The sequence below is a fragment of the Salvelinus namaycush genome, chromosome 3 (genome assembly GCF_016432855.1).
Source record: "Salvelinus namaycush isolate Seneca chromosome 3, SaNama_1.0, whole genome shotgun sequence".
Classification (NCBI taxonomy): domain Eukaryota; kingdom Metazoa; phylum Chordata; class Actinopteri; order Salmoniformes; family Salmonidae; genus Salvelinus; species Salvelinus namaycush.
This window is the reverse complement of record NC_052309.1, coordinates 80,054,325-80,081,393: the sequence shown is the minus strand read 5'-3', so window position 1 is coordinate 80,081,393 and position 27,069 is coordinate 80,054,325. Positions and strand designations below refer to the sequence as shown.

At 41.1% G+C, this 27,069-nt stretch overlaps 1 protein-coding gene across 2 annotated transcripts; it reads right to left on the bottom strand.

The window, feature by feature from the left end:
• Positions 1–6,626: 6,626 nt before the first annotated feature.
• LOC120044645 (ras-related C3 botulinum toxin substrate 2) lies at positions 6,627–26,997 on the bottom strand. Of its 2 annotated transcripts, none has more exons than XM_038989319.1 (6): positions 26,846–26,997; positions 17,820–17,891; positions 17,111–17,228; positions 16,306–16,368; positions 7,899–8,058; positions 6,627–7,564 (listed from the first exon to the last, which is right to left on the bottom strand). In XM_038989319.1, exons 1-6 carry the CDS (start codon positions 26,878–26,880, stop codon positions 7,434–7,436), a joined length of 579 nt encoding a protein of 192 aa, XP_038845247.1. In that variant the 5' UTR covers positions 26,881–26,997; the 3' UTR covers positions 6,627–7,433. The 2 variants fall into 2 exon arrangements, with proteins under 2 accessions (XP_038845247.1, XP_038845248.1); XM_038989320.1 differs by having other exon boundaries at positions 7,504–7,564; positions 7,895–8,058.
• Between the last annotated feature and the right edge of the window lie 72 nt (positions 26,998–27,069).

Genomic DNA, 27,069 nt, shown 5'->3' with positions numbered 1-27,069 from the left:
CCAGTTGAGAACAAGTTCTCATTTACAACTGCGACCTGGACAAGATAAAGCAAAGCAGTGCGACACAAACAACAACACAGAGTTACAAATGGAATAAACAAATGTACAGTCAATAACACAATAGAAAATAAAGTCTATATACAGTGTGTGCAAATGGCGTGAGGAGGTAAGGCAATAAATAGGCCATAGTAGCAAAGTAATTACAATTTAGCAAATTACACTGGAATGATAGATGTGCAAAAGAGCAAAAAAGTAAATAAAAACATTATGGGGATGAGGTAGGTAGATTGGATGGGCTGTTTACAGATGGGCTGTGTACAGCTGCAGCGATTGGTTAGCTGCTCAGATAGCTGATGTTTAAAGTTAGAGAGGGAGATATAAGTCTCCAACTTCAGCGATTTTTGCAATTCGTTCCAGTCATTGGCAGCAGAGAACTGTAAGGAAAGGCGTCCAAAGGAGGTGTTGGCTTTGAGGATGACCAGAAAGATATACCTGCTGGAGCGCGTGCTACGGGTGGGTGTTGTTATCGTGACCAGTGAGCTGAGATAAGGCGAAGCTTTACCTAGCAAAGACTTGTAGATGACCTGGAGCCAATATGAGTCTGGAAGGAGAGTTTACAGTCTATCCAGACACCTAGGTATTTGTAGTTGTCCACATATTCTAAGTCAGAACCATCCAGAGTAGTAATGCTAGTCGGGCGGGCGGGTGAGGGCAGCGATCGGTTGAAAAGCATGCATTTAGTTTAACTAGTGTTTAAGAGCAGTTGGAGGCCACGGAAGGAGTGTTGTATGGCATTGAAGCACGTTTAGAGGTTAGTTAACACAGTGTCCAAAGAAGGGCCAGATGTATACAGAATGGTGTCGCCTGCGTAGAGGTGGATCAGAGAGTCACCCGCAGCAAGAGCGACATCGTTGATATATACAGAGAAAAGAGTCGGCCTGATAATTGAACCCTGTGGCACCCCCATAGAGACTGCCAGAGGTCCGGACAACCGATTTGACATACTGAACTCTATCTGAGAAGTAGTTGGTGAACCAGGCGAGGCAGTCATTTGAGAAACCAAGGCTGTTGAGTCTGCCGATAAGAATTAGTTGATTGACAGAGTCGAAAGCCTTGGTCAGGTCGATGAAGACGGCTGCACAGTACTGACTTTTATCGATGGAGGTTATGATATCGTTTAATACCTTGAGCGTGGCTGAGGTGCACCCGTGACCAGCTCGGAAACCGGATTGCACAGCGGAGACGGTACGGTGGGATTCGAAATGGTCAAGTTTATTAACTTGGCTTTCGAAGACTTTAGAAAGGCAGGGCACGATGGATATAGGTCTAAAACAGTTTGGGTCTAGAGTGTCACCCCCTTTGAAGAGGGGGATGACCGCGGCAGCTTTCCAATCTTTAGGGATCTCGGACTATATGAAAGAGACTGGTAAAAGAGGTTGCAACAATGGCGGCGGATAATTTTAGAAAGAGAGGGTCCAGATTGTCTAGCCCAGCTGATTTGTACGGGTCCAGGTTTTGCAGCTCTTTCAGAACATCTGCTATCTGGATTTGGGTGAAGCAGACGCTGGGGTGGCTTGGGCAAGTAGCTGCGGAGGGTGCGGAGCTGTTGGCCGGGGTTGGGGTAGCCAGGAGGAAAGCATGGCCAGCCGTAGAGAAATGCTTATTGAAATTCTTGATTTTCATGGATTTATCGGTGGTGACCGTGTTTCCTATCCTCAGTGCAGTGGGCAGCTGGGAGGAGGTGCTCTTATTCTCCATGGACTTTACAGTGTCCCAAACTTTTTGGAGTTAGAGCTACAGGACGCAAATTTCTGTTTGAAAAAGCTAGCCTTTGCTTTCCTGACTGACTGTGTGTATTGGTTCCTGACTTCCCTGAAAAGTTGCATATCGCGTGGACTATTCAATGCAAGTGCAGTTCGCCACAGGATGTTTTTGTGCTGGTCGAGGGCAGTCAGGTCTGGAGTGAACCAAGGGCTATATCGGTTCTTAGTTCTACATTTTTTGAAAGGGGCATGCTTATTTAAGGTGGTGAGGAAATTACTTTTAAAGAACGACCAGGTATCCTCTACTGACGGGATGAGGTCAAAATCCTTCCAGGATACCCGGGCCAGGTCGATTAGAAAGGCCTGCTCGCAGAAGTGTTTTAGGGAGCGTTTGACCGTGATGAGGGGTGGTCGTTTGACCGCAGACCCATAGCGGATGCAGGCAATGAGGCAGTGATCGCTGAGATCTTGATTGAAAACAGCAGAGGTGTGTTTGGAGGGCAAGTTGGTCAGGATAATATCTATGAGGGTGCCCATGTTTACGGATTTGCTACTAAAAAACATGAAACATACTGTATGTGTATGGTACTTTTTCCAAGAAGATTTCTAGTAAAGTGCTCTCACCTCATTTCTTTTTATAATTTGTTTTATTGAACTTTTAGGGGTGGTTCACCATTGAGACCAGGGTCTCATTCTCAAGGGAGCCCTGTGAACATGAACACACAATTCAATACAACATAAAGCAAAATAACATCAACACAATACAATACATACAGTACAACAAGATTAATCAAAACAAGCACAACTATCACATATCTCCCTCAAAATGTATCTAAACTGTCCAATGGTGACCAGCGAGTCCAGCTTCAAGTTAGCCTGAAGGCAATGCCCCGCTCTCATCATTGAAATGAAATGTACCTCTCGTTATCTCATCCTCAAACAGCCTTGCTTAGTCTTTTATCCAAGACTCATCTAAAACTATAAAGAAAAGACTACAAACAGTTTGTATCTATGTGTGTATTCATGTTTGGTGGTGGGTTGTTCTGAATGCTTGGCAATGCTCTCTTTCATCCTTCAAATGAGAGTGAGATGCAGATGCCCACACTCCTCTTAATGAGAGAGACTAGCCTCCTCTCATTCTCTCAACTACTTCTGCTATTCAAGCAATTACTATTTCCAATATGACATAGCAGCATCTTCAGTGGAGTGCCAGAGAGGATCATGTGGCCCTGCACCAGCTGGCCACAGGGTCAGTACCAGAGCCCAGCAACAGAAGGACAGAAAGGGAGATTGAGGGCTGGAAGTATGGAGCTCGTCATTTAATAAGCCTCTTCTGGTTAAACTAATGCTGGAAACACACATAATCTGCTTAGACCCATGCCCCTATGTTAATACCACAAACACATATTTTAGTCAGAGATTGAGCCGTATTGGAGGGAAGAGTTGCCTACATACTAGGTTTCTGTTGTGGTTATGTAATAATGACGTCTCCGAGGAAAGGTTGTACAATGTCATCCTGGGCCAGGAAAAGAAGGAGGGAAAATGAATTAACGAATATCCTCATTCTCTCCCCCTCAGCCTTTTAGGAAAGAGAGAGATTCCACACACTAGAGTTTGGAGGCTTCAATAGAACAAGGATGAAAGAAGAAGATTTGGGTACTGTCGTGCCGAGAGAGTGCCACAGTTGAAGAGTGAATCTCAAACCATATCTCAAATAGAGATTGAAATAATGATTTGATTGTGTATTATACCAATAGTGTAATGATGAGATAATATATTATATGAATTATTCAGTATGAAACATAGTGTCTATGCTGTTAAGAGATATGGACTAACACTATTTTTGTTACTACCTTTGATTCTGCCTATTGTATTTCGAATAGAGCATGTTGTTTCAGTATTCAGTACAGGATATGTGCCAGAGGAAACTGCAGGGAGACAGGGATAGGTAGCATTGAGACCCCCATGTTGCGAGACCAGGCCAGGAGGCATCATGTACAGTTTTTGTGGAAGAGTGTCTGTCAAATGTTGCCATAGCAATGATTCAAAAGCTGTCATGTGGGAAATCAGTACGTTATTATGTTGAATGTGTGAGATGACCTTCACACATTGTCCCCTCAGACAACTGGAAACACAACAACGAAATTACAGTGAATGAAGCTACAGTACAGTACATTCAACCATTTTGTATGGGTGAATATTATGTTTCCCCAAGGTATTTTACATAACCAGCAGTCTTCAACATTATGAGTCCTCTGATAGGCTAATCTGAATTCTGTTCAGGAGGAAAGATACAGCATATCGGACAGTTTTGGATCTGATCCAAAACTCCTCTGGCCAGAGTACTGCCCTCCAGGACACCTACAGCACCCAATGTCACAGGAAGGCCAAAAAGATCATCAAGGACACCGACCACCCAAGCCACGTCCTGTTCACCCCGCTTCCATCCAGAATGCGAGGTCAGTACAGGTGCGTCAAAGCTGGGCCCGAGAGACTGAAAAACAGCTTCTATCTCAAGGCCATCAAACTGTTAAATAGCCATCCCTAGCCGGCTGCCACTCGGTTACTCAACCCTGCACCTTAGAGGCTGCTGCTCTATATTCTGTACATAGACATGGAATCACTGGCCACTTTAATAATGGAACACTAGTCACTTTAATAATGTTTACATACTGCTTTACTCATCTCATATGTATATACTGTATTCTATTCTACTGTATTTTAGTCAATGCCACTCCGACATTGCTCGTCCTATTTATATATTTTTACTTTTAGATTTGTGTGAATTGTTGTGAATTGTTGATACTACTGCACTGTTGGAGCTAGGAACACAAGTATTTCACTACACCCACAATAACATCTGCTTCAATGCATCTAACTCCAGGGCTCAATCAAACACATCCTGATGTGGCTGAGAGCTGGAGCTGTGAACTTAGTGACAGCAGCGTTTACTTCCGCTTAACACCCTTTGATGTCCATGGGAGGGTGTCTGATATAAGTTTCTTTACCAGGCAGTCACACAGAGACACACATGTGGCAGAGCAGAGCTGGTCTCACAAGGACCTAGAGGCTGAGCTGCGTCTTCACAGTTACAATAACAACATTTGATTTGAAACTTAATCACCATCCAAATCAGCTTATCTGGTCTACATCTTTGGCTAAAAGCAACACAGTCACAGCAGGCTTTCGAGTAGTGATTCAATGACAGCCTTTATCATTAGGACTCCACACAGAGCTCATGTTTGAATACTGAAACAACTGTTCCAGCAGCATCCAGTCACACACTGTATTGTAACCTAATGTGCTGTACCTGAGGAGAGAACAGCCAAAGCACCTGTACATAACATGGGTGTTTGAATAAACCCTTAACTGTATGTGTGAAAATGATGAATTGCCAAAGCCATTTCCTATTTTGTATCAAACTTTTGATTGTGAGATGCCTGTTTGCTCAGAGTGTAGTTGCCAGAAGGATGGATCAAAGGATTCAGCAGACATGCCTGTCATGAGTCAGAGGAATAAACCTCTCCATCCTGCCTCTCTGCAACTCCTCTATTCCCCTACAGGCAACATGAGAGAGTGATGCCTGCGGTTGGAATCAATACACGAGGCTACTAGAGAAAATACGAGTTTATTTTAAGACAGAGTGTATTTCTGTGGTAGTACATGTCGGTTTCTGACACATCACAGTTCTATGCTGTAGCCCTGGAGGGGAGATGATGTCTAGGTAGCTGTTGTAAAAATAGGCCCCAGTAGAACTTGTATACTGGTATACACACTCCCCTCCATATGTATTTGGACAGTTAAACATTTTTATTTGGCTCTATACTCCAGAATTTTGGATTTGAGATTAAATGTTTCATATGAGGCGAAAGTACAGCATGTCACCTTTTATTTGAGGGTATACTCATACATATTCCTATCTGTTCTACCGTTTAGAAATGAAAACACTATATGTATCTAGTCCCCCCCATGAGAATAAGTCAGTAGTATTTGGACAAATTCACTTATAGTGTATTCAAATAGTCAAAAGTTTAGTATTTGGTCCCATATTCATTGCTTTGGTCCCATACAGTATTCCTTGATTAGATGTTTCTGAACACTTCTAAATTAATCCTGATAATGCCATGATTAAGACAAATCATGAATGACTCATAAATAATGCCATAATGCCGGGGTCAAACCCGGGTCTGTAGTGACGCCCCAAGCACTGTGATGTAGTGCCTTTGAGTGCAGTGCCACTCGGGAGGCCAGCACCCAACATATTTGAAAAGTCACAAGCTTGATGTAGTCATTGTGTGTAAGGAAAATGCTAAACTTTTGACTTAAGTCCAAATACTTCTGATTTCTTCAAATGGGGGGACGAGAAACATAAAGTGCTTTCATTTCCAAATGGCAAAACAGGTAATGTATGTATGAAAATACCCTCAAATAAAAGCTGACATGCTGTACTTATCACTGAGTATACAAAACATTTTTGACATAGAATTACCAGGTGAAAGCTATGATCCCTTATTAATATCACTTGTTAAATCCACTTCAAACAGTGTAGATGAAGGGGAGGAGACAGGTTAAATAAGGATTTTTAAGCCTTGAGACAATTGAGACATGGATTGTACATGTGTGCCATTCAGAGGGTGAATGGGCAAGACAAAAAATGTTAGCGCCTTTGAACGGGGTATGGTAGCAGGTGCCAGGAGCACCGGTTTGTGTCAAGAACTGCAACGCTGCTGGGTTTTTCACGCTCAACAGTTTCTCATGTGCATCAAGAATGGTCCACCACCCAAAGGATATCCAGCCAACTTGACAAAACTGTGGGAAGCATTGGAGTCAACATGGGCCAGCATCCCTGTGGTACACTTCCGATACTTTGTGGAGTCCATGCCCCAGCGAATTGAGTCTGTTCTAAGGGCAAGGGGACACACAAACACACTCATATGTTTTTTTTTGTGTTAAATTAAATTGTAATAGAGAGAAATGTAATATGGTACCTTAGGAATATAGTAGAATGCTGTATCATGTCAAAATATGAAAAATAAATTTTATAGAGTAAACAACATGATAATTTTAGAAAGTTTCTTACATTAGGATGGTGCAATACATTTCTGACTATACACACTAATGTTTGGTCTATGTATTTTTCAGTGTCTTTCTTGTACATTAAGGACCAGTCACTGCATTAACAAACCATATAGAAGAAGTGTATAAGAAAATGAGTCAGAAACCAAAACCAAATACCAATATATGAATCTAAAACCCTTATCCATGTGTACATATCCAGGATTTGTCTTGAAAATATTAAGGACATTTATAGATGCAGCAGAAAGTCTGATGGTTGTTTTCAGACCTGAACAGTGGTCTAACATTGAGAAGAATCGTAGAACCAGCTATATGCCTCAATCCCCAATCAGTGGGAAAGGTCGGCACCATCTGTAATGGTACAATCCGACGGTCCAACTATCTTCCATTTATTTGGGATTGAGGCATACACTATATACTGTAATTATAGCTGGTTATACAATACAGATGGCAAGACTCAACACTACATATGTTGACTCATCTGAACATTAGACCACTTTGTAAAACTGCCAAACTTTGTATTTAACTAAAATCAACATTTGCTGTTGTGTGATTCCTGAGCTCTTCCCTCTTGGTCTATCCACAGGTCTGAGATCAGATGAGTAGACAGGGTCGTTTCTTCACCTTGGTGGGCTGGGGGCACAGCACCGCTCGGATGGCCTCGTCAAAGACCGTCTTCAGCCCCCGCTGGGTCAGGGCAGAGCATTCCAGGTACTTCACCGAGTCTACCCAGAAAACACACAAAAGATGTATGAGGGACATGAAGAGGATAGACTGTTTATCTGGCATAATGCACGGCTGGCGGGCGATGATTCCAAGAATGTGAAGCTTGGGCGACATGAAATCTCAACAACTATGCAGTATAAGGACTAAGAGCAGAATACAAAGTGTTCCATGATACTGTACAGCTCTGTGAACAACAATCATTAAAATGACAGATAATCAATCAATCGCTGATTCAGTTATATCCAATCACAAACCCAGAGTGACCACTGTATACCAATCATGGTAGATCTCTGATGGACGATCACTAATTCAGGATCCCAGAGACCCACATACCTATCTCTTTGGCTAGTGCTAAGCCTTGTGGGTAGGTGATGGGCGCTAGCTTCTTCTCCTTCAGCTTCTCAATGGTTTCCTTCTCGTCCCTCAGATCCAGCTTGGTGCCCACGAGGATGATGGGTGTGGAGGGGCAGTGGTGTCGTACCTCAGGGTACCACTAGTGGGAGCAAGCACACACAGAGTAGGTCAACATGGCCGCAGCAAAAGATACTGAATTACTTTTCACTTCCTTTTCTGTGATACAGCTCATCGTTAATTCTACCAAAGATGATCTATATTCTGACAAGATACTGGACTGACCGCTTTAAAAATTTGAATAAATGTCCGCAAAGCGGACTGCAGACAGGAGGAGGCGGGGTCAGGCGGGAACATTCTAACCAACAGGCATAACTCAGAAATAAAATAATTTTTCTCAAAGTTGCAGGAATGCCACGTGTGTCCACTTATATCAGAACATTCGTAACAACCTAAACATTACAAAACGTCTATTAGATCAAATAAGCCTCCCGTAGCAAATTAGAATTTAAAGAATTTAGTTGATGAAATTCGACACCCATTAAAAAAATCCCTACTTGTGGACAGATTTTGTGGACAGATTTTGGGGCAGAGTCAAGCCTCTCGCTCCGTCTCTTCCCCTCTGGTTCTACTACTGTATTATGGAGTAGCCAGTTAATGCAGAGGTTGATTCCTGGTATAGCTCCTCACACATAAAATCTAGGATACTCTGTCTATTACTATTATTATTATTATTACTACTATCATTACCGTCATTATTATTACACACTATTCAAATAAATGGCTGCTCTCTTGTTTCTATCAGTCACTCAATGAAAAAGGAAGTTCCTTCTTCCACATTGAGTGACTGATAGAAACAAGAGAGCAGTGTATGCTTTTGCAGAATAGGAAATGAATGCTTATGAATGACGTTAGTGAGTCACCTTCGCTTATTTTAGTGTGCCTCTGTTCATTTGGAGGCATTTCATCAGCTTCTCTGCTTAACACCTGGTTAACAGCTCTACGTATGTTTATACGTCAGTAATTATTGGCATCTCTAATACAATATAGGACCTATCCTGCAAGCCATCATTAGCTGTTACAGCAGAGTGGAGGGAATGTCAAGGTTGAAAATGTTTCCTTTTTATAGAGCATGAATGTATAGTAATGAGAACAGTGACAGTGAAGCACGCACATACTGTATGCACACACACACACACACATTTCAGGTATTTCACTGAGTCTACCGAGAAAACACACACACACACACACACACACACACACACACACACACACACACACACACACACACACACACACACACACACACACACACACACACACACACACACACACTACATTCTGTGAAAAATGCATCAAGGATTCTCGGTACCATTGCACCAAGGTTTTTCTGCCTCTCGTGTCTGTCTCTCTTTCATTGCAGGGTAGCCATTATTTAGTCATCATCTATGGGGACAAAGCGCCGTCTCCTCTGCACTCTTTGGCCTTCCTGCCATCAAACCTAGAATGCCACACAAAGGACTAGGGTAGATCTCACAGAGTCTTAGCTCCTTAGGAGGACTCATTGGAGAAGAGCAGCTTTACAATAAAAGGCTTTCACTATTCAGGAACTAAGAGGTTACCTCTGCCCTGACCCTACAGACTCTGTGGAAGAGAGATGAAAGGATGCTTCTCTATATACCAGGACAGGTAAGAGATGTCACTTTAACAAATAAAACTTCCCAGCTTCCTACTAAGAAAGGTGATGGTGCCATGAGTTAAATCATCCCTAACTTCCATCGAGGCTGACTGGATTAAATGGAAACACATTCATTTAGTGGTGTAGCAATTCTGTGTTTTCGAAAATGGCACCTTTAGTTTACTAGTGTCTCTCTGAAACTGAGTGAGGGAATTAGGTTCTGCTAGGTTAAGATATGAGTTGGCCAATACAGTGTTATGATAATGGAAGACATAAACCACAACACTTGCCTTGAGAAGCTTGGAGAGAAATTCAAACTCCAACCATTTACCCAGCGATGGCGAATTGATTCTTGATCTCCTGCTGATCCAAAATGGTGATAGCAATAGGAGGTGTACCGTGGCAATAATCAGAGATAACACGGGTCAATTGAATCTCCTTTTGACAGGAAAATACCAGAGTGACATGGGTGGGTTAGTGTGAGCAACATGCTACATGGCTGTGACTCTGGCTGTGACTCTTCCCCCACACAGTCTGTAGCTTACCTTCCATGTTAAATAGATCCTAATGTCACCTGAAAGCCTGGTAATCTACTAAAGCTCCATTTGCATACATGGTCAATGTTACCATGGAGACTCATTGGGAACATGCCATGAAAAAAAAGACTGAGAAAGATGGAGAGAGGAGGAAAAAACGACTGCTCTTGATATAATGCTGTCCTCTCCAACACTGACAGTTCCCAAACTAATCAGCTCAATTCAAACGGTTGACATTGAAGTCAGAGGAGTCAGACACTTAGCTGTAATTTTTTACATTTTATTTAACCTTTATTTAACTAAGAAAGTCAGTTAAAACCTCTCTGGGATAGCGGGACGGTAGCGTCCCACTTGGCCGATAGCCAGGGAAAATGTAGAGCGCAAAATTCAAAAAAATTATATAAAATCAAACTTTCATTAAATCACACATGTAAGATACCAAATTAAAGCTACACTCGTTGTGAATCCAGCCAACAGATTTTAAAAAGGCTTTTCAGCGAAAGCATAAGATGCTTTTATCTGATGATAGCACAATGTCAACAAAGAGAGAGTAGCATATTTCAACCCTGCAGGCGCAACTCAAAACGCAGATATAAAATATAAAACATGTATTACCTTTGACGAGATTATTTTGTTGGCACTCCAATATGTCCCATAAACATCACAAATGGTCCTTTTGTTCGATTAATTCTGTCCATATATATCCAAATTGTCCATTTATTTGGAGTGGTTGATCCAGAAAAAAACTGCTTCCAATTTGCGCAAAGTCACTACAAAATATCTAAAAAAATTACCTCTAAACTTTGCCAAAACATTTCAAAGTACTTTTGTAATACAACTTAAGGTATTTGTAAACGTTAATAATCGATCAAATTGAAGAAGGGTCTATCTGTTTTCAATACAGGAGATAAACAAACTTACGCTACTTTCTTTAGTCTTGCGCACCTCTCAAACAGTACACATGACGTTACTCTACTTCCTGATGGCCTTCTTCTTCATTGCACAAATGAATAACCTCAACCTATTTCCTAAGACTGGTGACATCCAGTGGAAGCAGTAGGAACTGAGAACAGAGTGATTAGAAATCTGGCTTCCCAATGAAAACTCATTGAACAGACAGTGACTTAAAAAAATAAATAATAATTATGGTTAGTCCTCGGGGTTTTGCCTGCTACATAAGTTCTGTTATACTTACAGATATGATTCAAACAGTTTTAGAAACTACAGAGTGTTTTCTATCCAAATATACTAATAATATGCATATCTTATATTCTGGGGATGAGTAGAAGGAAGTTGAAATTGGGCACGCTATTTTTACAAAAGTGAAAACTCTGCCCCCTATCCTAGAGAAGTTTTAAGAACAAATTCTTATTTACAATGATAGCCTACCAAAAGGCAAAAGGCCTCCTGCGGGGACGGCGGCCTGGGATTAAAAATAAAAATACATACAATATAAATATAGGACAAAACACACATCACAACAAGAGAGACAACACAACACTACATAAAGAGAGACTTAAGACGACAACATAGCAAGGCAGCAACACATGACAACACAGCATGGTAGCAACACAACATAACAACAACATGGTAGCAACACAAAATGGTAGCAGCACAAAACATGGTACAAACATTATTGGGCACAGACAACAGCACAAAGGGCAAGAAGGTAGAGACAACAATACATCACACAAAGCAGTCATAACTGTCAGTAAGAGTGTCCATGATTGAGTCTTTGAATGAAGAGATTGAGATAAAACTGTCCAGTTTGAGTGTTTGTTGCAGCTCGTTCCAGTCGCTAGCTGCAGCAAACTAAAAATAGGAGCGATCCAGGGATGTGTGTGCTTTGGGAACCTTTAACAGAATGTGACTGGCAGAACGAGTGTTTTATGTGGAGGATGAGGGCTGCAGTAGATATCTCAGATAGGGGGGAGTGAGGCCTAAGAGGGTTTTATAAATAAGCATCAACCAATGGGTCTTGCGACGGGTATACAGAGATGACCCGTTTACAGAGTATAGAGTGTCCTATAAGGAATCTGATGGCCGAATGGTAAAGAACACCTAGCCGCTCGAGAGCACCCTTACCTGCCAATCTATAAATTACGTCTCTGTAATCTAGCTTGGGTAGGATGGTCATCTGAATCAGGGTTAGTTTGGCACCTGGGGTGAAAGAGGAGCGATTACGATAGAGCAAACCAAGTCTAGATTTAACTTTAGCCTGCAGCTTTGATATGTGCTGAGAGAAGGACAGTGCACCGTCTAGCCATACTCCCAAGTACTTGTATGAGGCTCTAAACCATCAGAGGTAGTAATAACATCTGTGGGAGGAGGGGCATTCTTCTTACCAAAACATATGGCCTTTGTTTTGGAGGTGTTCAGAACAAGGTTAAGGGCAGAGAAAGCTTTGTTGTAGAGCATTTAACACAACATCCGGGGAGGGGCCAGCTCAGTATAAGACTGTATCGTCTGCATATAAATGGATGAGAGAGCTTCCTACTGCCTGAGCTATGTTTTGATGTAAATTGAGAAGAGCGTGGGGCCTAAGATCAAGCCTTGAGGTACTCTCTTGGTGACAGGCAGTGGCTGAGATAGCACATTTTCTGACTTTATACACTGCACTCTTTGAGAGAGGTAATTAGCAAACCAGCCCAAAGACCCCTCAGAGACACCAATACCCAATACCCCTTAGCCGGCCCACAAGAATGGAATGGTCTACCGTATCAAAAGCTTTGGCCATGTCAATAAAAATAGCAGCACAATATTGCTTAGAATCAAGGGCAATGGTGAAATCATTGAGGACCTTTAAGGTTGCAATGACACATCCCTAACCTGAGCGGAAACCAGATTGCATACCCGAGAGAATACTATAGACATCAAGAAAGCCAGTCAGTTGATTATTGACAAGTTTTTCCAAAAGTGTTGGAAAAACTTGTCAATAATCAACTGACTGGCTTTCTAAACAGGGCAAATAGAAACAGGCCTATATTGGTTAGGATCAGCTTGATCTTCTCCTTTAAATAAAGGACGAACCATGGTAGCCTTCCAAGCAATGAGAACCTCCCCAGAAAGGAGAGACAGGTTAAAAAGGCCGGAGATAGGCTTGGCGATGATAGAGGCAGCAACCTTAAAGAAGAAAGGGTCTAAAGCATCTAACTCTGTCAAGTTTAAGGAGCTCCTTTAGCTCCTCGGACTCAGTAACCGCCTGCAGGGAGAAACTTTGTAGCGGGGCAGGGGAAAAAGAGGGAGAAGCATCGGGGATAGTCGCATTAGAAGGGGTGGGAGATGAGGAAATGTGGGACGGGCAAGGAGGCATGTCTGAGTCAAATAGGAATCCTGACTTAATGAAGTGGTGATTAAAGAGCTCAGCCATGTGCTTCTTGTCAGTAACAACCACATCATCAACATTAAGTGACATGGGCAGCTGTGAGGGGGAGGGTTTATTCTCCAGGTCTTTAACCGTTTTCCAGAACTTCTTGACAAAGCCTATGGCTGAGGCAATGGTATGAGAAGAAGCAACAATAAAAGTGTTTGAAAAGGGTAACGTTTGGCAGGCTTTTCTGGTGATATTATAGCTCTTTGATGTGAATTCAACTTCTATAGTAGTGTGTCAGTTTAAAACCCATGACGTCTGGAGAGATGGAGATGGAGTAGGTAGAGGTCTCATCGTGCATTAGGCGAGTTAAGTTCACATGGGACATCCATGTTTGACTCCGTTAAAGAAGAGATGATTACTTCTCTCTGACCTGAATGAATATGATTTCTATTGATGAACACATTTCTATATCCTATCCAAATGGAGTGAGGTTCATTGGAATCCAATGGGATGCAACGTGCTACCTGAATAGATGTGCTGTTCTAGTCCTTGGATTTGAAATATTTTATTTATGACTGTCTGACTGAAGCGACTAAACCATGGCCTCTGAACAATAGGTAGAGCTGAAAGCAGCAGAACACAAAACAACTATTGATAATACCATTACGCAGACAGTTAAAATAGAAAAACATTAGTTGTCCATTGGACTATATCCTATTACTGTACCGTAAATGCCAGAATCTGCAATATGTTTGTTTTATTATACGGTACACTTCGATTTTCTATTGAAAGCAGGTAAACCAGAGTAGCCTATCCTTTTTAAATTGATTGATGTCTCTATGTGTTTAGACTCACTTCATTATCTTAATCTTGACAGGCATTTTATAGATTAACTGGCATACTACTGTTATCCTGCTCTGTTTTCCATCACCCCCCTCTGTATTACTGACAGATGATGACCCATCTATATTCACAGAAAGGTAAGCACATCTAAATACCCCTGTGCTTTAGGAGTGATCAACAGTATTGACACGTTAATCTCTCCGTATAGTAATCTATAATGTATGCTACATACTGCAGCTCAATCAATGCCAATCAACACCTACATTATGAGAACAATGTCATCCGCTATCCCTGCATTAGGTACAGAGGAAAACTCAGGCGGCGGATCAAATAGAATATGTGTGTATTGCATACTATACAGTGGGGCAAAAAAGTATTTAGTCAGCCACCAATTGTGCAAGTTCTCCCACTTAAAAAGATGAGAGAGGCCTGTAATTTTCATCATAGGTACACTTCAACTATGACAGACAAAATGAGAAAAAAAAATCCAGAAAATCACATTGTAGGATTTTTAATGAATTTATTTGCAAATTATGGTGGAAAATAATTATTTGGTCATTAACAAAAGTTTATCTAAATACTTTGTTATATACCCTTTGTTGGCAATGACAGAGGTCAAATGTTTTCTGTAAGTCTTCACAAGGTTTTCACACACTGTTGCTGGTATTTTGGCCCATTCCTCCATGCAGATCTCCTCTAGAGCAGTGATGTTTTGGGGCTGTTGCTTGGCAACACGGACTTTCAACTCCCTCCAAAGATTTTCTATGGGGTTGAGATCTGGAGGCTGGCTAGGCCACTCCAGGACCTTGAAATGCTTCTTACGAAGCCACTCCTTCGTTGCCCGGGCGGTGTGTTTGGGATCATTGTCATGCTGAAAGACCCAGCCACGTTTCATCTTCAATGCCCTTGCTGATGGAAGGAGGTTTTCACTCAAAATCTCACGATACATGGCCCCATTCATTCTTTCCTTTACACGGATCAGTCGTCCTGGTCCCTTTGCAGAAAAACAGCCCCAAAGCATGATATTTCCACCCCCATGCTTCACAGTAGGTATGGTGTTCTTTGGATGCAACTCAGCATTCTTTGTCCTCCAAACACGACGAGTTGAGTTTTTACCAAAAAGTTATATTTTGGTTTCATCTGACCATATGACATTCTCCCAATCTTCTTCTGGATCATCCAAATGCTCTCTAGCAAACTTCAGACGGGCCTGGACATGTACTGGCTTAAGCAGGGGGACACGTCTGGCACTGCAGGATTTGAGTCCCTGGCGGCGTAGTGTGTTACTGATGGTAGGCTTTGTTACTTTGGTCTCAGCTCTCTGCAGGTCATTCACTAGGTCCCCCCATGTGGTTCTGGGATTTTTGCTCACCGTTCTTGTGATCATTTTGACCCCACGGGGTGAGATCTTGCGTGGAGCCCCAGATCGAGGGAGATTATCAGTGGTCTTGTATGTCTTCCATTTCCTAATAATTGCTCCCACAGTTGATTTCTTCAAACCAAGCTGCTTACCTATTGCAGATTCAGTCTTCCCAGCCTGGTGCAGGTCTACAATTTTGTTTCTGGTGTCCTTTAACAGCTCTTTGGTCTTGGCCATAGTGGAGTTTGGAGTGTGACTGTTTGAGGTTGTGGACAGGTGTCTTTTATACTGATAACAAGTTCAAACAGGTGTCATTAATACAGGTAACGAGTGGAGGACAGAGGAGCCTCTTAAAGAAGAAGTTACAGGTATGTGAGAGCCAGAAATCTTGCTTGTTTGTAGGTGACCAAGTACTTATTTTCCACCATAATTTGCAAATAAATTCATTAAAAATCCTACAATGTGATTTTCTGGATTTTTTTTTCTCATTTTGTCTGTCATAGTTGAAGTGTACCTATGATGAAAATTACAGGCCGCTCTCATCTTTTTAAGTGGGAGAACTTGCACAATTGGGGGCTGACTAAATACTTTTTTGCCCCACTGTATGTACCTATACAATGTAGCACAACAGCCATGAAGATCACACAGCATCCACTCACCTTGGCTCTGACGTTCTCAAACGATGCTGGGCTCACCAGAGAGAAACAGATGAGGAACACATCCTAGGGGACAAACATAGTGTCTGATCAATGGTAGTATTAAAGGTGTAGGGAGATGTTGATGTTGTAAACAGATTAGATCTAGTGATTCATATAGTGTATATGGTCATTGGTCAGTGAAGGTGTAGGGAGTAATACATGTGGTTGTACTGAAGGGTAGAAAGGTGTATCAGAGTAGTAGAAGACGTGGGGTCCGAAATTATTGACACTTTTGATAAATATGAGCGATAAGGACTATATAAAATGTAGTATGCAAATACTGAACTATATTGTGTGCTCCAAACAATGTGGAAATTACATTATTTTATGCTAATACAATTGCTCAAAGAGATTTAGTTTAACAAGTAATATTATGTTTTTCTCAAAAAAGTAGTGGTCAAATTTATTGACACCCCTAAAGATTCTTATAAATAAAGTAGTCAACAGCTTACATCCTGAATGAATCGTGAATAATGATGAATGAGAAAGTTACAGAGGGTCAAAGATCATACCCCCAAGACATGCTAACCTCTCACCATTACAATAACAGGGGAGGTTAGCATGTTTTGGGGCTATGATTTTTGACCCTCTGTAACCTTCTCATTCATCACGATTCATTCAGGATTATTCGTAATCATGGCAGCATCCATTATTAATTGGACAGTATACAGTCATTACTGCTCATCTTTATCAAGGGTGTCAATAATTCCGGACCCCACTGTATATAATTTGTAATAGAGATTCTGTATGTGTGTGTGTGTGTTACCGTCTGAGGATAGGACAGAGGTCTGAGTCTGTCATAGTCCTCCTGTCCTGCTGTATCCCACAGTCCCAGGTTCACTGGCTTACTGTCCACCATCACATTGGCTGAGTAGTTATCAAACCTGGAAGACAAATAAGTCCATTACATCTAGAACATATTACAGTGAAAAACCTTACACAGAATATACAGTATACAGTTTATTAGGTACACCACCCCATTCACGAAAATGGATCGCTCCTACAGACAGTGAGTCACATGGTCGTGGCTTGCTATATAAAGCAGACAGACACCAAGACAACTTGAATCCATGGACCCATCCTGCCTGGTGTTAACGGTACTGGTGTGGGGAATGTTTTCCTGGCACACGTTAGGTCCCTTGACACCAATTGAGCAACAATTGAACGCCATGCCCCAAAGAATTCAGGCTGTTCTTAAGGTAAAGTGGGGTCCGACCCGGTACTAGATAGTGTACCTAATAAACTGGCCACTGAGTGTATAAAAACTGCATACCATAGGTGTTTGTGAAAGTAAAGTCAATATCTAGCATACCAATCCCTAGAATTAATGTGAATATAACATTCTTTCCTATTTCTGGTTATTGGTTGCATTATGTAGGCCTTTGGTTGTATGATGTTTGTCCATTCAGCCCACACATTTGTCACTGTACCAGCCATATCATGTCCACTGTGTCTGTCTGTGGTCCAGTACTTACACTGTGGGGATGTACTCTCCAGGGAAGGCGTTGGTTGTGTAGCTGATGAGCAGGCATGTCTTTCCCACAGCACTGAAACAGACATTGAGCAATCAGTTGTGTGCCAACACATACACACACATTTTCTTGCTGCAGTAGCACATTGACACACTCTCGTGCACACACACACACACACACACACACACACACACACACACACACACACACACACACACACACACACACACACACACACACACACACACACACACACACACACACACACACACACACACACACACACACACACACACAGAGAGAGAACCTATAGTCATTACAGGGTAGCTGCCAGCTGTCAGAGTAACTCCCTTCTCTTACAAAAAAAAACACATGTCAAATTCGCAGTTTCACATGTGAAATACTGTAGCTGTTTTCATATTGAGGTAAAATTTCACAAGTGAAACCATATTCATTTTCTATTACAGTTTTTTCCAACTGCTTACACACAAAATCTTTTCATGTCACACGATTTTTGAAACCTCTCAATCAAAGTGCAAAACTACTCACCAAATATCCAAAACCATAAGCTATTTCTCAGCCTTTGACTCAATTGCATAAAACACTTTTTTCAAAACACTACACACAATTCTCTACCTAAAACACAAAAATCTAACAGGAAGTGACTTGCTCTCCTTTTCCAAACACAACCAATCAAAATGCTACACTTATTCACCAGGTCACACACACACTCCTCACATGTGCAAACACTAATAGCTTAACTGATCCCTAACCAATCACTGCTTTACTGTAGTATAGGCCTATAAATAGGTCAAAGGTCAGATTACCTGTTTTGAACAATGGATGCCAACAATGGACAGAGAGCAAGAGGAGTAGGAGGGAGAGGAAGAGGAAGAAGAGGACGAGGGCAAAGAATAGAAGGAAGGAGAGCCATCTCTGATGAGATTAGGGCAACACTTGTTGATCATGTGATCAACCACGGTTTGATCATGAGAGAGGCTGGACTGAGAGTCCAGCCCAACTTGAGTCGATTTACAGTGGCGTCCATAATTCAAACCTTCAGAAATGAGAACAGGTATGCAACTATCTAATGACTATTTTAGCATTACAGTAATGTACTGTAAAATACGTATGACTGCATAGTATTGCATAAACATTTGTAACTCTAAGCCATCCATTTACTGCACTGCATTGAATGAATGAGGTTGGTTATCATGCTGTACTACATTTTTTTGTACATTGTTTACAGTTCCTATGCTGAACACATACTGTGTTTGAATTCTGTACAGAGTGGAAAGGCAAAGACATCATGGAGGACGAGGACGCCTGTTTACAGATGTACAAGAGACAGTAATTAAATATGGTTTTGGCCAACAATGCAATTAGGATTTGAGAGATAAGAGAGCATATCTTGAATAATGACACCATATTTAACAACATCAATGCTGTAAGCCTGTCGACCATACAACTCATCCTCCAACGGCACCGAGTGACGATGAAACAACTTTACAAGGTGCCATTTGAGAGAAACTCTGACAGAGTCAAGAATATGCGACTTGACTTTGTAGAGGTATGTATGCAACACTACTTCCAGTACTTCAGACATACCATATTTACTCTTCTGTATATCCTTTTGTCTGTTACAGAGAGTATTGGAGCTGGATGCCCATGTAATTCGCCATGAATTTATTTATTTGGATGAGGTTGGCTTCAACCTCACCAAAACCAGGCGCCGCGGAATAAATGTAATAGGACAGAGGGCAATTACCAATGTCCCTGGACAGCGTGGGGGTAATATAACTATGTGTGCTGCCATCACTCAAAACGGGGTCCTCCATCACAATGCCACACCGGCCATATGCTCACTTTTCTGGATGCAATTTACACAATGCTTGTCCCTGATCCAGATCAGGAGCCTGCTAGATTTGTGGTTTTATGGGACAATGTTAGTTTTCACCGGGCTGTTCTGGTCCAAAACTGGTTTGCCACCCATCCACAATTTGTAGTTTTGTACCTACCCCCATATTCGCCTTTTCTAAATCCCATAGAGGAATTCTTCTCAGCCTGGCGCTGGAAAGTGTATGATCGCCAACCCTATGCCCGCATGCCGCTTCTCCAGGCAATGGAAGACGCATGTGGGGACATAGAGGTTGCCTCTGTCCAAGGTTGGATACGCCATGCTAGGAGATACTTCCCTCGATGTTTGGCAAGAGAAAACGTATCTTGTGATGTGGACGAAGTATTGTGGCCAGACCCAGGCCGGAGAAGAGATGAAGCGTAGCTTAGCACTGGTGACTGCCCCCCCCACCAATTCCTGGACTGCCCCCCACACCCCACACACACAATTGTGTTCTTTACTGTATTCTAAAGAATATACTTTTGGTTTACATATGTTTATGGTTTTGTTGTATGCTACTGTATACAACAGTAATGTTTGGCCTAATAAATATGTTCTGTTTCTACATTGCATTGGTGTTTACAGTGTACTTGTTACCCCTCTCAGCAGATTACTTTCCCTGTAGAACATTGTATTGAAATGTAGATATAAGCCTATGAAAGACCAAAGAGCTTTAGATTTAGAACAACAGTGTTTACATGGTATATCCATGAAAGCAGTGTTTGCCATTTGATGCAAATGCTTCATTCTGACATGTGTTTATGGCATTTTGAATGCACTGTTACATTTTGAAGGAGATGTGAGGTATTTTGCATTTTGTGTGTGCAGTTTTGGAAATTGTGTGTAGAGTTTTGAAAAAAGGAGACAGTTTTGAAAACGTGTGTAAGCAGTTGGAAAAAACTGTAAGTTAGAATTGCATTTTCACATGAGAAAATGAGTTTCATATGTAAAAAACCCCACATGAAAGTAAAAATACAATTTTTACTCCAATGTTTGTTAACAAAGTTAATGTAAACAAACACTGTATAGCCTAAAAATATGGTTAAAACTATCATTTTGATATCATGGACGGTCAGTCCTTGCATCCATAGTGTAGTCTATGGATTTGAAAGTGGTTGCGTTTCTCCAGCCCCATCCCTCAGCGTTTTACCGAAACTGTGGTGGGGAGGACACCTGTTAATGTTTCAATTAAGGATTGTCGCTTTAAACTCCTTAGTTTAGATTAATAGTGTTACTACATGGTGCCATTCTCTTGTGAGTGAGTTACTTTTGTCCCATTAATATCAAGCAAAACTTCTGAAGTCAAGAACAAAATTCTTAGTATTGCAAACAAAAATAATGATATTGAAAGCAAAACATAAATCCAAAAGTATTGATAGCAAAACAAAATATTGCAAGGGAAAAAAATGTCAAAGCGAGGGCAAATTAATTGTAAATGGATGCAATTAAATTAAACAATTCTACCTATTTTTGGTTATGTTACCCTGGCCTTTGCTTTCGCTGCCTTTTTCCAGTGGTGGAAAAAGTACTCAATTCTCATACTTGAGTAAAAGTAAAGATACCTGAATAGAAAATTACTCAAGTAAAAGTCACCCAGTAAAATACTACTTGAGTAAAAGTCTAAAAGTATTTGGTTTTAAATATACTTAAGTATCAAAAGTAAAAGTATGAATAATTTTAAAAAGTACTTATATTAAGCAAACCAGATGGCACAATTTTTTTCATATTTTTCATTTATGGATAGCCAGGGACACACTCCAACACTAAAACATAATTTAAAAACAAAGCATTTGTGTTTAGTGAGTCCGCCAGATCAGAGGCAGTAGGGATGACCAGGGATGGTCTCTTGATAAGTGTGCGAATTGAACCGTTTTCTGTCCTGCTAAGCATTCAGAATGTAACAAGTACTTTTGGGTGTCAGGGAAAATGTATGGAGTAAAAAGTACATAATCTTCTTTAGGAATGTAGTGAAGTAAAAGTAAATGTTGTCAAAAATATAAATAGTAAAGTAAAGTACAGATACCCAAAAACACTACTTAAGTAGTACTTTAAAGTATTTTTACTTAAGTACTTTACGCCACTGCTTTTTCCAGTTGCAAGTTTTGGCACATTCATTCCAGCAGGATAGCACCCTGCATCCCACTGTTGGTTTGCTAAGCAGGGTCGGTCCTGGTCCGTCCATGGATGGGAGACCAGACGCAGATGGAAGTGGTGAAATTCTTTTTCTTTTTTTGTAAGGGTTAGCTGCCTTAATATGGTAAGAAACGTAAAATTGCAGATTACGCACCCTGCATCCCACTGTTGGTTTGCTAAGCAGGGTCGGTCCTGGTCCGTCCATGGATGGGAGACCAGACGCAGATGGAAGTGGTGAAATTCTTTTTCTTTTTTTGTAAGGGTTAGCTGCCTTAATATGGTAAGAAACGTAAAATTGCAGATTACGTAAATTCTTAAAAATTTTCTTGTTTGGAAAGCTTCCACCATATTTTCGCCAGAATACCATCATTAAATTCAGCTTGGTGTCTATCATGGTCCACTCTCACTCATGATAAAATGGTACAACAGCACGCCAACTCATTTTTGGGATTTTCCCTGTGCAAAGAAGATGCCAATATACTGTCCTTATTGCTTGCTACAGTATGATGAATGGCCATAGACATTCTAACTATGTACAATGTGCCGAATGAACAGCATGATGGGGCCTGGCTTCTTTCAAACTTGCCTACATTATGAGAAGCAGTAATCCGCTTTCTCTAGCTCCTTGTCAGTGTTCTAAAACACCTCTGACAGGCAGCAGCTAAAAACACAGTCAAGGTTTTGTCAGTAAAATTCCAATAAGAAGCACGCACCTGCATGTACAGACAGGAGGGAAGGAATGCTAGTCTGAGGAGTGCTCCCAGAGTTACATTTTTAGGGCAAGGTTAGAAAGTGACACCCCGGGCTATACGTAGGCAGGCTACCATCAGCTTCTTCTACAGATTGGCTCCACCTTGAACATCATTAGGTTAGCATTCAAGGTTGGGTAGAAGAAACCTGATAGATGCCATTGAAAAGAACTGGAGAAACATTCATAGTTTATACCCTTGTGGAAGACATGATTAGTAATAACTTACTGTATATTATATTAGGTGGCAAGAAGCAGTTCTGTCCACACTAACTGAAGTCAAGAGAGAGAGAGAGAGAGAGGTGACATGAGAGAGAGAGAGAGAGGTGATATGAGAGTAAGATACAGGGTAGTGTGATAGTGTCTGTTTCCCTCTCTCAGTGGTGAGTTAGTGTGTCATTGAGCAGTCTCTATCTCTGGTACCCTCTGACTCACACACACATGCTGTTGACTGTGGTCTAAGTGTAGGGGCCCCGTGCTTCCTACTCTCCACCTGCTCCTCCTGCATGAGGCTCCCTCTCTCTTCTTACCCCCACACACAGATGGACAAGGGAAAGGGGTGGATGGAACCCCTAAATCCAATGATGGCATTGTGATAACTTACTACATGAACCTGATGGAACCATGTGAAATGCTATATTCTATGGTGCATCTGAAAGGTACTCCTTTTAACAGGGCAATTACTTTTCAACTCAAAGTTCTACAACGGAACAAAAGACTAAAAAGTGCCAATCATGCTACAGTAGTTAAAAGTTACAGCACATTAATGCTTTTCAATGATACTTCGTGGTGGGAATCCAACATATACAGCATCTGACTTCAAAGACCAACCTAATTACCAACGGCTGGGCAGAGTTCATTTTTAATGCTCTCACTTCTCACTCAGTCAGAAGGCCTAAAACAAAAAACAACCGAGGAGAATATAGATGTCAAAATCACACTTACACCTAAATGCCACACTCCAGAATGAAGTTGTTGGCCTATTTGTGTCCTATTTTGTTTCTGTCACCTCTGCCTTGATGTAGCCTACAGGAATAAACATATCTATGTTCCCCACGTATACATACTGTATGACTGCATTCAAACAAGTAAGCCGTCACAGTTTCAAAGCTATTCAAGTCTCCTGATCTACAGGGGTTCTCCACATAGGGGACCGGGGTGTCAGAGTTGGCAGGAGGCAGGGCGGTGACACTGAGTGACAGTCAGGACGATAGGGGCATAAACCTCTTATGAAGTGTACCTTTGTGAAGTATTTATATTTTTCTGTCATTCATATTCTCTCTCTCTCTCTCTCTTCTCTTTCTCTTCTCTTCTCTTTCTCTTCTCTTCTCTTTCTCTTCTCTTTCTCTCCAGTTAATGTCACCTCTACCAGCTCTTACTGACACTGACCCATGGGCCCCCTCTCTTTCCATTTACTGTAACCAGCATCCTCACCCACTGAGCACTAACTGACACTGGACGTCGATGAACGTTGAAAAGTTGCTTCATTTTGTTAGTCCGACCTGGCCTTAATTTTAACATCCACAGACGTCTGGACCGGCCTTCATTCGGCCCAAACATAGACATGCATGACTGGTTCAAAAGTTTGGACAGCACAGTACAGTACAGTATAGTACAGTACAGTGAGGTAAAGAATAGTTCAGTATAGTTCAGTACAGTACAGTAAAGAATAGTTGAGTATAATTCAGTACAGTACAGTAAATAATAGTTGAGTATAGGTCAGTACAGTACAGTAAATAATAGTTGAGTATAGGTCAGTACAGTACAGTAAATAATAGTTGAATATAGTTCAGTACATTACAGTACAGTAAATAATAGTTGAGTATAGGTCAGTACAGTACAGTAAATAATAGTTGAGTATAGGTCAGTACAGTACAGTACGGTAAATAATAGTTGAGTATAGGTCAGTACAGTACAGTAAATAATAGTTGAATATAGTTCAGTACATTACAGTACAGTAAATAATAGTTGAGTATAGGTCAGTACAGTACAGTACAGTACAGTAAATAATAGTTGAGTATAGGTCAGTACAGTACGGTAAATAATAGTTGAGTATAGGACAGTACAGTACAGTAAATAATAGTTGCATATAGTTCAGTACAGTACAGTGTAGTAGAATAGAGTGGAGTAGATACAATATTATCACGATACTTAGGTGCTGATACATTATGTACTGCAATTTTCCCGATTCTCACGATTCTATATGTATTGCAATTCAATACTGTGATTTTATTGCGATTTCATGGTCAAAACATATTGCTCACCATATGTCTGCTGCAGAAGGTCATGAGAGAGTCATGAGAAGGCAAGTTTTTTATCATTCATGGAAATAAAAGTGCTGAAAACAAATTGGCTCCCTATTTTTTTTTTTAAACACTGGAGTTTTGTTGCAGGTACAGCCAACTAGCCCAAAAATAATATTGCGATATTGTCAAAACGAGTACACTCAAAAATAATATCCCAATATGTATCTGTATCGATTTCCCCCCCATCACAACTACTGTGCTGTACTTTAATGTCCAAACTTGTGAAACATAGAATTCTATAATTGGTTCAGATTTGGTCCGGTCCAGAGCAACAGAATATAGTTTTGTTTGGTGGCGGAGCTCATAAACAAAACAGCCAGTGTGTAGAATGATACCCAAATATGCATATTTCTACTTGTGTACCTATTTAGGATACATCACCATGAAGAGAATGACCTTCATATCCATAATTATGCATTTCTGTGTAGTACAGATCAGGGACCCATGATGAACTTCCATTCTGCTACTGGGTGTAAATCCACCTCACTTACTATTCTAAAGCTTCCTGTTGAAGTTTCCTGTTGAATACAGGCCATTTGCTGTATAACTGCACTTTGTCGAAATACAAAGAACAAGCAAAAATGTGTCTTTGGATCGACCATGTATGAGAATGGTGTTGTGGGTGTTAAAGGTGACTGTGTTATAGGTGGCAGCTGTGCTTTTGTTCCTTTATTAACCATGAGACTGTGCAGAGTGCACCACAGACTAAAGAGGAACTTAAAAACTAAAACTGGAGGATAAAAGCAGCATAACAGAACTTCTCTTTTACAAAACGAGAAGAGGTTTAACGAACGGAGAACAGGAAAAGACTGCATTGACCTCACTGGCTGCTGTCTGTCTGTGTCTTTGTAAATGTTCTCTTTAATTGAGGCCCTCATTATCACCAACTACTCTCCATCTGCTCTCTCCTACAGACATTACACCCACGGATCCCAATCTCCAGATAGCATCTCAGCATCCATTTTGTCTTATTCAACTTGTCACCAATCTTGCACACACTCCAAAAGGGTTCTTCGGCTGTCCCCATAGGAGAACCCTTTTGGGTTCCACGTAGAACCCTCTGTGGAAAGGGTTTTTACATGGAACCCAAAAGGGTTCTATCAGTAACCAAAAGGGTTATTCAAAGGGTTCTCCTATGGGGACAGCCGTATAACCGTTTTAGGTTCTAGATGGCACCTTTTTTTCTAAGCGTGTAGGCACTTCCTTCCTGGCTTCTGAATTCGGTGTGTATTGCTACACTGTCTCTTCCTTATTGATTTAAGGGCTGTTGAACAATGTCATTATCAAGTCATCATACATTCCTCAACCTGATGTTAAAACTCCACATGCAAATTAGGAATTTAAAGTGTTAATTGTGTGGCCTGTTTGGAGGTAGAGGTTTGCTCCTGATAGAGGTTTGCTCTACTGGGAAGTTCCTGCCTTGAGGGCGTCATTATGTTGTTGTATTGACTCTGTGGTAAAGACCTATTGAGCTTCTGAACATCAAGGTTAATACTGTACACAAAAGGCTGTTACTTAAAAGTATTATTTATTTGTCTAGCTATTAGAACAAGATTAGAACAAGGTTATATTGTTCTGTGGCACCTTTTACAATTTTGCCCCCCTCAAGTCTATCAAGCTGACAGACAACAGCTATGAGGAAGGTATGAACAGTGCAAACTATATACAATAACCTCATCATTAAAAGTATGACAACCAAATTGAAATAAAAAGTACATACATTCCAATTACTGCAGCTCCCATATGCAATATGAAACGAATTCATTCAATTCATTCATAAAAAACAGAAGTTGTCTCTTGACACAAGAATGTGTAGTACAATACACAGAGAAAAATTCATCTCCCAATTAATAGACAATTGAAAGAAGAACACTTTTTAACACACCCAAATCCAAGTACCCTACCAGTTGTTGAACTGCGCGCACACATAACTTAAAGAACTTACCCATCTCCAACCACCACACACTTGATGGCTTGCATTTTCCAGGGGCTGATTTAACAACTTGTGAGTTTACACTTAGTAGGCAAGACAACAATGTAGAATCAGGTACAGCACAGGAAATACGTTTGCCTATCTTATCTTGCCCACCGCCTCGACTCTCGCGTTTACTCATGCGCAGCGCATGAATGCAGCGAAGTTTATCATTGGGTCTACTGAAGCACATCTCT

Excerpts from the sequence above, each read along its gene's own strand:
- LOC120044645 (XM_038989319.1), bottom strand. The coding sequence starts at position 26,880 with ATGCAAGCCATCAAGTGTGTGGTGGTTGGAGATGG. Across the intron at positions 17,229-17,819 it reads GGAGAGTACATCCCCACAGT|GTTTGATAACTACTCAGCCA; the intron begins GTAAGTACTGGA and ends TTTGTCTTCCAG. Across the intron at positions 8,059-16,305 it reads TTGAGAACGTCAGAGCCAAG|TGGTACCCTGAGGTACGACA; the intron begins GTGAGTGGATGC and ends TGCTCCCACTAG.